Source organism: Diabrotica virgifera, chromosome 5 (assembly GCF_917563875.1).
Source record: "Diabrotica virgifera virgifera chromosome 5, PGI_DIABVI_V3a".
NCBI lineage: Eukaryota > Metazoa > Arthropoda > Insecta > Coleoptera > Chrysomelidae > Diabrotica > Diabrotica virgifera.
Window position 1 is genome coordinate 112,641,114 of NC_065447.1, and position 16,319 is coordinate 112,657,432.

At 33.0% G+C, this 16,319-nt stretch overlaps 1 protein-coding gene across 1 annotated transcript in view; it reads left to right on the plus strand.

The window, feature by feature from the left end:
• Positions 1 to 206: 206 nt before the first annotated feature.
• Positions 207 to 16,319, plus strand: part of LOC126884307 (sarcosine dehydrogenase, mitochondrial) — an 81,146-nt gene continuing 65,033 nt past the window's right edge. The window contains exon 1 of the mRNA XM_050650244.1: positions 207 to 501. Coding sequence (XP_050506201.1) covers positions 372 to 501 — 130 coding nt within the window. The 5' untranslated portion in view covers positions 207 to 371. The remainder of the gene's footprint in view (positions 502 to 16,319) is intronic.

The window sequence follows — 16,319 nt, forward strand, 5'->3', positions numbered from 1 at the left end:
TGGACTAATATGCCATAATATAACAACTCCTAAGTTTTAAAAACTCGTAATTTTTTGCACCTGTTTTATTTTTGCACCTGAATGGATATTAATATTAACTTTAATAGATATTCTGGATATATACATACACACATCTTATGAGATAAACGAAGTACTTTTCCCGGTGTAGGTACACTTCTGTAGGCAGTAAGCTTGCTATCTAAAGTTATCGCTATGGACGTATAAAAGATTCTGAGGTCAATGGTGCTCGTTATACAGAATAACAAGTCAATTAACCAACCGCTTTATGTTTATTAAACGAAGAAATCAATCTGTGTTAATAATAACGATACGCTTAAAACTAGTGCAAGTAATACGTTCAAATAGGTAAAATGTTAAGACTACATAAATTTCACAGTATTGTTTCGAATCAAACGAAAACGCGAATAATTACATACGCCAATAAAAAGTATTTTAGTAATGAAGGGGATTTGCCCAAACAGGCGGATGTTGTTGTTGTGGGTGAGTAATTAAATAAGATCTTTTTATTTATGTGATTTAAACTTTTCGCTGTTTTATTTAGCCGAAATACCATCAGTATCATGTAGAAAATAATATGAGGTTATCATAATATCTTTTTTTCTTCTCATACTGTTTTATTGCAAACGAGTTTTTTCATAGTTTTAATATTTGTTCTTTTTATGTTTTTGTAACAGATTTGTTCTTTCTTTTACGTTTAATAGTTATTTATGATATAATAGTCCAGAGAAATAAGGTTTTTATCGGGACACTTGAGCAGCCAGGTTGCAAATGGATTTTTTGGGTACTATATACCTAATACATTATAAATACAAAAAAGCCCGTCACAGTTCGGACGAGAAACTTAGTTATTAACAAATAAGGGTAAAAAATATCAGTTTTTTCGTTTAAATCGCTACAGGTAAAAATAGGGTAATTAAATATCTTATTTATAATATTTTTCTTTTTGTAGATGAGCCAAGGTTTAAAATGGCACTTTTTGAATTTTGATCCGATCCTTTTGGGTTTCGGAAAGTGCAAAATAAGACTAAAATTTCAAAAATAAAAAATGTGCTATAACTTTTGCGAAAATGGCCTCAAGACTTTCATATTGCACGAAAAGTAGAGTCAAACATTTCATATAATGCACAAAAAATTATAAGACGATTCGTCAATTAGTTTAAATTTTATTTAATTTGTTTATCGCAAAGAGCTTTTTTTCGCACTGTTATTGTTCAGAAAATAATGATGACATGGAAATTCTGTGGAAACCACATGCAAGAATAATAGTTATGTTTTTAAAGTATTGAAAAAAATCATTAAAAAGTCGTTTTTATCACTCCGAAAAAAGTTTAGTAAAATAGAGTCATTTTTGTCTTCTAAACAATTTGAATAACTTTGTTAATATTGACTATAGAGTAAATCTACTTTAGGATTTCAAAATCTGGTATTTTTAAACGAATTTTCAGAAAAAAACTTTTTGCCTAGATTAATTAGGTTCAAAGTTAGCCACTTTTATTATTTAATTCGCAGTTCCTTCTATATACATCAAAGTCTCCTGTAACAGTGTTAGTTACCATACTACTCCGAAACGGCTTGGTCGATTTTTATAAAATTCTACACGTTTATCCTGTAGGACGTTGAAGAGGTTTTAATCTTTTTTTTATACCCATAAATTATAAGAAGGGTTGCCTCCCTGACATTTTTTTTTATTTTTTTGGACAAAATTATCTACCTTAATTTTATATGATGTAGAATTAAAAAATACATACAACCCTTAATTTTCACTCTTCTATCACCAACCCCTATTTGTTAATAGCCATCTATATATTTACATCTATAAAATTCTCCTGTCACAGTGTTAATTTCCATACTCCTCCGAGACCGCTTGACCGATTTTTATGAAATTATACAGGGTGAGGCAGATAACTGGCCTATTAGAAATATCTCGAGAACTAAAGGCAACAGAATCATGAAAATTGGAATACAGGGGTTTTGAAGGATGATCTATTAAATGAAAATATTTTTATCTCTTTGCAACTTCCGGTTATACCGGAAGTTGTTTATAACTTCGTTTTTTTAAATGGGATACCCTGTATATTGTTACATTTTTGGATTCTCTTCGATGTCTTCTTTCTTAAAATATGAGGATTTGTAATGTTATATAGGGTATTTTAAAAGATAATTACGTTTTTTTAATAATTTCGTAGCAATATTCACACCCTGTAGAATTGTAGTAGTTTGACAACTAAAACTCTACTTACGTTCAAATGATTTTTAATATAGTCTACTATTGTTAAGAATCATTAGTATAGCTAAATTTTTAATTTTAGTATACAGGGTTGGTCGAAACACGGAATGAGTATTTCCTGAGTTTTCTTAAATGAAACACCCTGTATTTTAGTATTGTAATGAAATGATATTTTATGGTACTTTTTTATTTCTTAAGCATTCCCTATACCTAACTGCTTTAATTTGTGCTTAATTGTTAGTCGCATCAACAATTTTAACTACGTAGGTATTTTGATAGCTAAACCATTATTGGTAATTTTAAGGATCAGTCTGGATTAATATGTATTCATTTCTGAAAAATTATTTGTGATTGAGTATTTTCACGGCCGACTTAATAAAATTTTACGTATTTTTTGTTGCAATTAAAGTTTAGCTTGAATCACCAATAACTCACAAATTAAAGCAGTTAGGTATAGAGAATACTTATAAAATAAAAAAGTACTATGAAATATGATTTCATTACAATACTAAAATACAGGGTGTTCTATTTAAGAAAACTCAGAAAATATTCATTTTGAGTTTCGACCAACCCTGTATACTAAAATTTCAAAATTAGCTATACTAATAATTCTTAACAATAATAAACTATATTAAAAATCACTTGAACGTAAGCAGAGTTTTTAATGTCAAACTATTACAATTCTACAGGGTGTGAATGTTGCTACGAAATTAATAAAAAAAACCGTAAATATCTTTTAAAATACCCTGTATAATATTACAAAATCTCATATTTTAAGAAAGAAGATATTGAGGAGAATCCAAAAATGTGAAAATATACAGGGTGTCACATTTAAAAAAACCAAGTTATAGGCAACTTCCGGTATAACCGGAAGTTGCAAAGAGATGAAAATATTTTCATTTAATAGATCATCCCTCAAAACCCGCTTACTCAAATTTTCATGATTCTGTTGCCTTTAGTTCTCGAGATATTTCTAATAGGCCAGTTATCTGCCTCACCCTATATATGTATATTCGGTAGGTCTTAGAATCGGTCGTAATCTATTTTTCATATCCTTGAGTGATAAGGGAAGTTCCCCCTAACATTTTGTAATGTTAGGTGGGGTTGTGTGTACATAACATACTCTATAAGACTACGAGTACATACAAATTAAAAAAATTATGATCAAAATCCATCAACAAGTTCCAGCGATACTAATCGCAGCTTATGTTTGCAGAATCAGTTTCATTTTTTGAGTGCACGTATTTTAGTAATTCCCCTCCACCGTCCACGAATTAATTCCGTTCGGACGCCATTTTTAAAGCTTTATTAACCACTCTGTTGAGGTTCAAAGTTTACTCAAACTTTTACACATAACCTATATATCTTCAACTTTAAAATGGCTCTAGTTAGGTTGCTTATTATTGTTATAAACAAAGTAGCCATCAATTAAATAAAAAAAAATGGCTAACTTTGACCGTAATTAATCTAGGCGAAAAGTTTTTCTTTGAAAATTCGTATAAAAATACCAGTTTTTCAAATTCCATTGTAGTTTTAGCCTACAGTCAATATTAACAAAGTTATTCAAATTGTTTATAAGCCAATAATGACTTTATTTTAGTAAAATGTTTTCTGAGTGATAAAAATGACTTTTTAATGATTTTTTTAATGCTTTGAGAATATGACTATTCTTCTTTCATGTTGTTTTCACAGAATTGCTGTATCATTATTATGTTCTGAACAATATCATTGCGAAAAAAAGCTCTTTGGGATAAATAAATTGAATAAAATTTAAACTAATTGACGCATCGTCTTAAATTTTTTTGTGCATTTTATGGACTGTTTGACTCAACTTTTCGTGCACTATGAAAGTCCTAAATTCATTTTCGCAAAAGTTATAGCAAATTGTTTATTTTCGAAATTTTAGTTTCATTTTGCAATATCCGAAGCAATAAATAATCGGACCAAAATTCAAAGGACGCTATTTTAAACATTGGCTCATCTACTAAAAGAAAAATATTATAAATAAGACATTTAATTACCCTATTTTTACCTGTGGCGATTTAAACGAAAAAACTCTCATTTTTGACCCTTATTTGTTAATAACTTGATTTATCGTCCAAACTGTGACAGGCATTTTTGTATTTATAATGTATTAGGTATATAGTACCCAAAAAACCCATTTGCAACCTGGCTGCTCAAGTGTCCCTAACATGGTATATTTTTGCCTTATTTCCCTGGTGTATAAATGTTAAAAGTACACGTTTAAGGCACGCATGTGAAAGTTTGCAGAATGAGCGAAGCGAGTTCTGCAATTCACATGAGTGCCTTAAAAATGTACTTTTTAACACGCATACATATCATACAATATTTTTTCTACAAACGTAATTACGGGACAATATCTACAAAAACTTTTACTTGAACTTAACTGACATTCCATTTTTATATTTTTTTGACATTACATCAAAATTGCCTATACGGTCAATACGAACTGCAGTATACGGCACATTTATACAAAATATAGTTATTTTCCTAACAAGTGCAGAAAGTCATTCTTTTCCGCACGCGACTGCAGTTTGCCGAACGACGCGAAGCGGGAGTTTGGCAAGCAGTCGAGTGCGGAAAAGAGACTTTCTGCAAGAGTTAGGAACAATATTTTTTCTAAGAGTCTTTAAAAAATTACCAAATCTTAATAATCAATTAATTTAATTAATATGAAAATACATACACAAATTAATTCTTTGACAAGGTTGTCAAAACTAAACTTTTAATATAATGGGTTAGCACGACGGCGATCTTCCATGACGATGATTCAAAACTACTGTTATTGTCTACCGATTTGACTTTCGAATATTATGTCAAAATAATTTTATTTCATCGAATTTCATTAAAACAGGAACACAATAAGATATATTTGAAATAAATTAGTAAATAATATCTAAATATTAGTTTATTGCATGTACAGCATTTCTCATGATCATTTTCCAGTGCGTAACAAATGATAGGAAAAAGGGTAAGTCCGTGATAATACACATTTATGACATTTATTCTAACATGACATTTTAGTTAAATCTGACAGTTGTCACATTTTATTTTCAATTTGAAATAAAAACAAATCAAAAGTGTTTCTTGCATTTATAAAATGGTATTTTCTTTGATTTGTATAGTCTTATAAATTATACAGATTATATTTGTAATATTATTATCTAATTAAAAAAAAATTATTTTTTTATTATGGCGCCATCTATGGACAATTAGAATAACTAGAATAAATGTTATAAAAATGTCACCGACGAAATGTAATCACTGACGTGCCTTTTTTTCTGTTCACATACAATTTAATGCGTTAGAAAGAAATCGAAAAACTGTGACGCACTGAAAGATGATCATGAGAAATACTGTATTATAATTACTTTAAGGCCATATTAACATATCTAAATTAACACGCGTGCGGAAAAGTAAAAACCGCGTGCGGAAAAGTAACACGCGTGCGGAAAAGTAACACGCTTGCGGAAAAGTGAAACTTTCTAAACTAAAACGCGTGCGCGAAAGTAGACATTTTTGCACGCTCGTAGAAAAAATTAAAATACGGCACATTTATACAAAATAAAAATAATTGATAACAATTTTTGTGATATTTGCAATGAAACGGCACACTTAGATCATATATTTTTTAATTGTAAGAAGTACACACATCAGTCGGACATTCTTACAAAAAATGTAAGAAGTTTAAACGTTTATGGTCCCTATAATGTTATGTATCTTTTGGCTCTGAGTGATAAACGTATTTTTGATTTTATTTTGTTTTTCCTATATGACTGTAAAATTAAGTTATAGAAGACTAGATTAGGCGTGTAACCTTAAATGTCTTTCCTTTTGATTTCCTACATGCCTGCCTTACCGTGTGGGGTGGGTATGTAGGTAATCAATAATTAATAAAAAATGATAAGAAAAACCCTTGGATGAGAAAAGTGTAACCCTTGTCCTTATCCCAAAATGTTTATTAAGATTAATATATCTATTCTTAACAAAAAGGTCGGTCAGACTTAGATAACCTTAACTTAGATTACTATTTAGATAATTTAGATAAGATATAATATTATGTTTATTTATGTTTTGTTTATATTATGTATAATTGCTTTGTTTGTATTATGTTTATATTATGTACTACTTACTTTGTTTCTGGCCGCATGGTCTTATCCTAAAGCCAATAAAAAACTGCAGTGCCATAAAATTTTTAAAGCACTAGTGCCTTAAAGTAGCATTTTTAACCCTCGTATGGAGTGCTAAAAATTGCATTTTTAACATGTAGAAAAAAAATATTTTAAAACACTATATTGTTTATATTTGGCGAACATACTATATATTATATACTAGCGTTAACTTGGTTATCAGCCAAACTGTTGAATTAACTGTTAAACATAGGCCTCCGTTAAAAGTTTTGAGCAACTCTGATATTGTATTTTCTCAATCTTTTTATATCACCATCGTCTAGTTTATGGCTGATATTTTATTAGCTTTCGGTCGGCATTCAATATCTCCTTTTTCTACCTACCATTATTTATTCTTGCTATATGCCTAGTTCATTCGACTTTAGTTTGGTAATTATTTCGATGATAGGGCATAATTGGATCTTAGATATACATTACTTAGTTTTTTTATTTGCCCAGTATCTCATTTTTAGTTTGAACTATCTTCTATTTGGCATGCTAACTTGTAAGCATATTTTGAGCTTACGCCAAGCTGTCTGAGATTCGAATATTGTCAGCGAAATGTGAATAACTCAATCTCGTCACATTTATGTTCGCTCCTAGTTATCCTAGTGGGGTTTGTTCCAAGACGTTACTTGTCTTAAGGTCATGACTGCTTTCCATATTGATTCATCCGTGAATATTCTTTTTTTTCTTCTTAAATCAGTCGAGTTAGTATGTGGCCTCTGTATCATCATTGTTTTTTCCTTAAATTCTAATCAGTTCTGTGTTCTGCCTCAACGAAGGCCAACAGTTTTCTTATTGGTAGTTTTAGGATCTCTTCTGGTTCAAACCTCAGTTGACCAGTGAATTCCTGCTTCACATCACTTAGCACATTGCAATGACATAGTATGTTTGTGGTAGTCTCTAATTTCATTTCTCACTTTCTGCACCATGGCTCATTCACCGTACCTCGTTTGTATAGGTGGTTTCTTACACGAAAATGTCCAGTCTCCATTTCAGTGACTGTTTTGATCTCTCATTTATTGTGGTTCATCAAATTGTTCGAGTTTTTTATCAATATTCTTGATTGTGTTTTTTAGCTTGGATTTGAGTTTTAGTGGCTCTCCATCTCTTTTGATAATTCAGCCATTTCTGAACCTCGTCCTTCGTAGTATCTTTAGTGATGCCACACAAAAAGATTTCTCTGGAAACTTGTTTTGCCAACAATCTGCTCGTTCGTTCCCATGTACTCCTTCATGACCCGGCACCCAGATTCTTCTCTTCTTCAGATGCAAATTCACTAATGGATGTAAGCTATCACATTTTCTATTAACTCTCCGTTTCTTGCAATGAGTATCAGAGATTGTATTATGTCGTTAATCCCTGTCCATCGCCTTATGTTTTGGATCCAGGACATCTTCTTGCGTCCTATTCCTCTCTGACCTTCAGTTTTACCCTCGATTATAAGTTGAAGAAACTGGTATTTTTCGTTTCGCATGGTATGACCCAGATATGCCGTTTTCCTTTTCTTGACGGTTTCGAAAAGTTGGCGTTCTTGGTTGATTCTTTTACGGACATCTAAATTTGTGAATTTCGCCGTCCATGGTATTTTTAGGATACGGCGAAAAAGCCACATTTGGAAGGCTTCTACTCTGTTTATATCCCTAGTTTTAAGTGTCCAGTCCTCTACGCCATATAGCAGCACCGACCACATGTAGCACTTAGTAAACCTTAGTCTCAGTTAAAGATCGAACACTGAACAGGTCAGTACCTTCTTGAATTTTACCAAAGCTTGTCGAGCTTGCTCAACGCCACATTTTACTTCCCTGTCCGATGCCCAGTCTTAAAGCCACGTTCCCAGATATTTAAATTTGCTCACTCTTTCAATGGACTTGGTATTCAGTGTTATGGTGGAGTTTTCAAGTGCATCCAAGTTTTTGGAGATGACCATGAATTTGGCCTTTTTGGTATTAATCTTTAATCCCATTCGCACCCATATTAAAGACACTTTATTGTCTTCTGCCAGGTATATACAGTATGCGGCAAAATAAACAGTACTGAAATCAATATTTAATTGTTTAAGCCTATTTATTTATCTAGTATCCATGATATAGCCTTGCAAAAATTATTCCTGACGACGCACGTTCCCGATAAACCAGATGTTAAAGATGCCCTCTGGCCAGTGTCGAATCTACGGGGAGGGAAAATGAGGAAATTTCCTCCCCCCACAAGGTCTAAACTTAAAGAAAAAAATTGTTTAAACGTGAGAATATATTAGCTGACATGAAACCGAAACCACAGAGAGACAAATTTAACCCCATAAACACGCTAGTTAGGAAAATTAAGGGAACTTAATACCTATAAGTTATTATGTATTTATGTTTTATGTAATTTGAGTTTATATTTTTATATCTTTTGGTTGGTTTTTCTTTGGAAGTTCCCTCTAAGGCAAATTTAGCCTACGAAGGTAAATTTCTAGATGCGCCACTGCATTTGACACGAAAAAATCTTTAACTCTAGTCCGAAATTCCGAAATCTGTTTGACTCCTTCCGCATTCCCCATATGTACGCATCTGGTGGCGTTAATCCTGGTGAGTGGCAACTCTCCAAATGATCACGCAGTATTCGAAAAAACTTACTGGTACTGTGACAGGTTGTCCCGTCCTGCTGAAAACATTGTTGATTTTAAGCTTGGACGGTTTTCGTGACCTTTTCCGTATTACCCAAAATAGTATTCCACCATAATTTTTTTTTGAAAAACAACCATTCTGAAGCACCTAACATTATCATGGCATTCACATACGTTATAACGACGCTTTGGAAACCACTCAGTACGTTTTGACGCCCGACACATGCAAATTTGAGGAATACGAATTTCAGTACTGTTTATTTTGCCGCATACCTTATTAGAATATTATCAGCGAAATTTGAATCTCAATCTACCCTCATTGATGTTTGACTCCTAAGTTATCCTAGTCGGGAGTTTGCTCCAAGACAGATATGAACTGTATTGCTGTTGGGTTGTCATCTTATGTGACACTTTCTACGATGTTTAATATTTTACTACCTGTTACGTGTCTTAAAATCGTTGCTGCTCTTTCAGATTGATACATCCGTGAATATTATAAATGAGATGTGGATATCTGCGGTAGATTTGCAGTTATTTAGTGTCTTCAGAAGTGTTTCAAGTCTCGCGGTAATTGTAAACAGTAATTTGTTATAATCCTCGACAAAACAAGTAATTGGACTTCGTAAGTCCTAGGTTTTCACACAAAGTAATCGAAAGTAGAACTGGAAGACGATATTTGAATTTTACGTGTAACTTTGCGTGGATTGATATACGAATTTACTAATGTTGAGTCATTCTTACTAAACTTTGACATTTGTCACCTCATTTGTGATTCTACCCGGTATAATGGCAGAGGAGTTACATTGGCGGTCCTACGGACCGACGGAAAGATTGCCCAGGTCAAATATCTCACCTTAGTACCATCCTTGGATTATCAGCTTTTATTTGACACCTCATTTGTCATTCTACCTGGTATAATGACGGAGAAGTTATATTCGCGGTCGTACGGACCGACGGAAAGACAGCCTAGGTCAAATATCTCACCTTTAGTACCATCCTTGGATTATAAGCTTTCATTTGCCACCTCATTTATCATTCAAGCTGGTATAACGATGGAGGAGTTATATTCGCGGTCGGAGGGACCGACGTACAGACCGCCTAAGTTAAATATCTCACCTTTAGTACCATCCTTGGATTATCAGCTTTCATTTGACACCTCATTTGTCATTCTACCTGGTATAATGACGGAGGAGTTATATTCGCGGTCGGAGGGACTGACGCACAGACCGCCTAGGTCAAATATCTCACCTTTAGTACAATCCTAGGATTATCAGCTTTCATTTGACACCTCATTTGTCATTCTACCTGGTATAATGACGGAGAAGTTATATTCGCGGTCGTACGGACCGACGCACAGACCGCCTATGTCAAATATCTCACCTTTAGTACCATCCTTGGATTATAAGCTTTCATTTGACACCTCATTTGTCATTCTACCTGGTATAATGATGGAGGAGTTATATTCGCGGTCGTACAGACCGACGGACAGACCGCCAAGGTCAAATATCTCACCTTTAGTACCATCCTTGGATTATCAGCTTTCATTTGACACCTCATTTGTCATTCTAGCTGCTATATTGCCGGAGGAGTTGTGGTTACGGACAGACGGACAGACGGACGTGGATAATACAAAGATTTCACATTTTTTCAAAATGGGTGAAAACAATTTAGCATATTCTCCTACTTATTACATGGCTCAGAAGTTTGATGTTTGAATGTTACCTGGTTTTCTAGAGAAGGTGAATATAAATATACAGGGTGTAACAAAAATGCAGGTCATAAATTAAATCACATATTTTGGGACCAAAAATAGATCGATTGAACCTAACTTACCTTAGTACAAAATATGCACATAAAAAAGTTACAGCCCTTTGAAGTTACAAAATAAAAATTGATTCTTTTTAATATATCGAAAACTCTTTGAGATTTTTTATTGAAAATCGAGCATCTTAAAAAAATATCCGTGAAATTCGTACACCCCATAAAAATTTTATGGGGTTTTGTTCCCTTAAACCCCCCCCCATACTTTTGTGTACGTTCCAATTAAATTATTATTGAAGTACCATTAGTTAAACAAAATGTTTTTAAAACTTTTTGCCTCTTAGTATTATTTCGATAAGCCAGTTTTTATCGAGATGCGGCTTCGTTTTTAATATGTTTACATAACAATAATTTTATGGGGGGTTTGTTCCTTTAAACCCCCCAAATTTTTGTGTACGTTCCAATTAAACTATTATTGCGGTACCATTAGTTTAAACACATTGTTTTTAAAACTTTTTTGCCTCTTAGTGTTTTTTCGATAAGGCACCTTTTATCGAGATGTGACTTATTTTTAATATGGTTCAAAATATACCTAAAAATGTAAATTATAAATAAATTTTCATAATAATACCAGGTCTCCATAATCGTACGTAACCGTATACAAATATGTGATGAATTTGACAAATATTCAAAATATCTCGATAAAAACTAGCTTTTCGAGAAAATATTAAGAGGCAAAAAAGTTTTAAAAACACTGTGTTTAACTAATGGTCCCACAATAATAATTTAATTGGAACGTACACAAATGTTTGGGGGGGTGTCAGGGAACAAAACCCCCATAAAATTTTTATGGGGTGCACAAATTTTACTATAATTTTTTTATAGAGGTTCCTGCCATAAGAATCATAAGGATTGCCACATGTCCATGTTCAATAAATAATCTGTAATAGTTTTCGATATATTTATAGAAAAAAATCGATTTTCGTTTTGTAATTTCAAAGGGCTGTAACTTTTTTATGTGCATATTTGTACTAAAGTAAGTTAGGTTCAATCGAATTATTTTTGGTGCCAGAATATGTGATTTAATTTATGACCTGTATTTTTGTTACACCCTGTATATTCGTAGAGATATTTCCGTTTTTTCTTATCGTTTTAAATATGTTAACAAATTTCAAACTATGCATTTATTCTTTCATATGGAATAAGATTGTTCGACGCTCTTATAGGGCATAAGGATAGCGAGAAGAAGAAGACATAAGATATGTCTTGTAATAGCTCACTTGTTTTAGGTTTTCTGACGCAGTTGAAATTTGCATCTTCTTTTTGAGTTTTCTTATATTACTGCTTGCAACCGTATTGCGTTATTATCTACTCAAACGGGGAATAGTCTCTTACAGTGTTATCCTATTAATTTGATCCGTAAATATTATAATACATAATTCTAATGCCATCACTGATAGATAGGTGTATTTTTTGACACACCTTATCGTTTCAGCCCAAAGTACAATGTAATAATACAGTTTAAATAGTGATTAAAATGTATGATAAAGGATAGATATTCTTACACTAACAGTATGATGATAATATGTATTAGTGTTCGTTAAGTAAACTTACATGTTTATCCCGGAAACAGTCGCGCTCACTTCTGTCACGTAAGCAGTCGCGCGATTAGATTAAATCTAACAATATGAATTTAAATACGAATTTAAAACAATTTTTGATTTTTATAACATCTTTATTTACTTCTTATATTAAAAATATTATATTCCTAACAATTTTAAAGCTAATTAGTTCTCACCAAAGCCATAAATTCCACAAAAAAATTAAAAAGTAAAAAAAGATTAAAAAAAAATAAAAAAATACCTAAGCATTAGCGAATAATACCTAAGCGAAAAATACCTAAGAGATCTTCCTCGAGTCACTTACGAGTGGAAAGTTATGTTGCAAAATTTTTCATCAAGTTATCACGGAAAAGGATAAAATGTTAGATTTTTTCTAACGGCGCGACTGCTCCCGGGTTAAAGGAAATATTACCTGCATTACTATCTTCATGATAGAATTTAAACAAACCATTTATCGCATTCATTGTTCGATTTCAATACCTTTGTCGTTTTATATTATTTTAACTGAATAACTTTCATTAATTCAAGTTTCATATGGTTAATAGATTTGGCTCCATGCCTTTTTGTCTGTAATTTCAAATATATTTTCAACAGTGGCGTCCCCAACGTATTATTTCTTCGTTTTTCGTATTATTTCTTTGATTAGAACTGATTATCGATTTTGTTTCTCCAAAGAGTAATCTAATTTGTTTACTATTTGCCAGAAAGCTTTTTTCATATATCCTACTCCATAACACTTTTATAACGCCATCAATCAAGGATTGGGATACCTTTTTTTTTTATATAAAACCCATGTATTTATTGTCTAATTACCAGATTTTGCCGTACGGCCCACACTGCCTCTAAGGGGAAAATTCACTCATCCCAGATATCTACGGTATCAAAAGTAATGCTGTCTTGTGGGACCTTTCCCAAAGAATATTTCCCAAAAGTATTCTTACGCCTCCGGTCTCCCATCATAGATCTACCCATATCAATTGAACTTACAAAAAAATAAAACTCTCAGCCAACTAGAATAAACAATAAAATCGCTCCATACAAGAAAAGAGTTCAATACCTAGGGCTACATTTGGATAGCAAATTAAAGTGACAGGAACATAAGAAAGAAAAATGAAGAAGTAACACTGAAATACCAGAAGTTATATTGGTTATTAGGTAGAAGTTCACAATTTACAATCAAAACAAGGTACTAGTTTACAAATAAATGGTCCAACCAGTATGGTTCTATGGTTTACAGTTATGGGGCTGTACTAGTGGGTACTATGCCTGCCTGCCGAGAATAACTATACTTATCTTCAAAGAGTCCAAAACCGAATACTAAGCAACGTAGTCAACGCTCCATGGTATTTACGCAATAAAGACCTACATCGGATAGACCTATCGCAACAAAGACCTATACCTACTTGGTATAGCAACAATTAAAGAAGAAATTAAGAAGATTGTCAAGTGTCACGAAAACCGATTCCACAACGATACAAACAGGAAGTGTTAGAACTTTTAGATAATCAAAACCTAGCCCGCAGGCTCCAACGCACCAAACTTTTTGAACTTGTGTGATAGTGATAAATCTATAAACGTTAGTTTAAATTCGGGCAGTGAACCTACCCACAACAGTGAAGTGTGCAACAATAATTATTGGATTCTAAGGTAAACCGTTGGGAACACCTAGGACAATACAGTAGTAGATTAAGTTAAATGTAAAATGCTGGTTAGTCTGAAGATTAGGTGCATTGTTAATTTAATAAATAATAAAGAAAATGAAGATGTTAATATAAGTACATGAGAAGCATGAAAAACACTTGAAAATCTGAAGATCAGAAAAGCTGCACTTCAAGACGAAATAACAAATGAATTACTGAAATATTGTGGAGCAGCAATATCAGAACAATTGAGTTACAAATTTCCATAGAGGTATCAATCCTCCAATAAACAAGCATAGGTAATTGAATATTCATTGTGGATGAAGAAGAAGAAGAAAAATAATAAATATGTAAAAACTACTAAACAGACGGTCAACATATCTATTAAGCAAACAAAAGCATTTTAAAAGCGATTCTTTCTCAGATAAGTTTGTGGCAACGGGAATATTTTTTTAGCAACTAAATCAGGCCGAACAAATCGGTTTACAACGTTCTTCGACGTCTTCCAATTTCCAATATCCATCTCGTTCTGTCATTCCATATATCGTCCTCGAGTTCTCTGTCCCTGATTTCTCTATCAACTCCTTCTCTCCAACTTCTTCTAGGCCTTCCTGGTCTGCGCCTTCCTCTTGGTTGCCATTCGAGGATTTGTCTTGGGATTCTATTCTCCTTACGTATCTGTACCAGCTAAGTTGTTCGTCCTGATGTTGCTCTAAGCATTTTCTCTGTTCTGTCTTTTAGGGGCCAAACTTCGCATCCATCTGTTGTGGTGCGTTTTATTATAGTGTTATATATTCTTCTTTTATTTTCCTTAGAAATATTTTTATCCCACAGTATGCTGTTCAGTAAGGATATGCCTTTCCTTCTCTGTATATTTCGTTCCTTAATAGCTGCATCTAATTTTCCATCTTGAGTGATCTTTACTCCCAGGTATTTTTAGTCTTCACATAATTTTATTTCTTGATTTTCTTGATTTTCCTCTACTCGGAGGCTCATGTATTCAGTTGTTTCCATATTCACTTCTAGGCCCCATTCTGTAAACTCTTCTAATAGTTTTCGCATCATGTAACTAAGATCTTCAGAGTCCTGTGCGATGATCACCTGGTCATCCGCAAAGCACAGTGTGTACAAAGTTGAGTCCGTTAGTGGTATGCCTACATTCTTACATTTTTTCTTCCATTTGTTGAGTGGTGCTTCGAGGTATATTTTGAATAGTGTTGAGATACATCATCCTTGCCTTACTCCTTTAGTTACTGTGAATCCAGGTATTATGAGATTTCCCGTTTTAATTCTTGTTGTTTGTTGGCACTACAACGTTTTTACGGCTTCATCCAATTCTATATTTACATTTGTTTTCTCCAGTGCCTCCCATAATTTAACCAGCGGGACACTATCATATGCTTTTCTAAGGTCTACAAACATCAGATGGACTTCTTGGCTACGAGCAACTTTCTTTTCAATTATCTGAGTAATGGAGAAAAAATGATCTATTGTAGATCGACCTGCGCGAAAACCAGCCAGTTCTTCGGCTGCCATATTTTGGTATTCTTCATCTATTCGATTTTTAATAAGTTTTCCATATATTCTGCTGATACTATTAGTGACTGCAATTCCTCTATAGTTTTCAGGTTTTGATTTATTTCACTTTTTGAGGATTGTGCTCAGATGTGACACTTTCCATTCTTCAGGTATTTCATGGTTATTTAAGCATTGCTGGAAAAGTTGTATTAGCCGCCTAATTAGAACTTTAGGTCCATATTTGATGAGTTCCGGAGCTATATTTCCTGGGCTAGGTGATTTGCCATTCTTCAACTGTTTACATATATTATGGTTTCGACTTCTCTCTCATTTACTCTGATTGGTGATCCTATCAACCTGACGCCTTGTATACCGTTGGATTGTATCTGTTTGAAGGGCTCTCTTGTCTCTGTTAGTAAATCTTCAAAGTATCCTTCCCAAGTTTGTGGTGATATGGTCGTCTCTTAAATTTTTTAATAGTTTCCAACTTTCTGAACTTTGGCTTCCACCTTTTATTTAACATGGTATACTTTTTTGTCCAGGATTCGTTTTTCTTTTGACATATTTTTCTTCTGACCCTCGCTTGCATTCTTTTATAATGTATTCTGTCTTACACGTTTTTTGTGTTCAGATATTTTTAACACAATTCTCTTTTCTGTGTTATTTCCTGCGAAATATCTTGATCCCACCAATACGGTTTTCGATGTACGGTTTTTCATATCGCCCTAG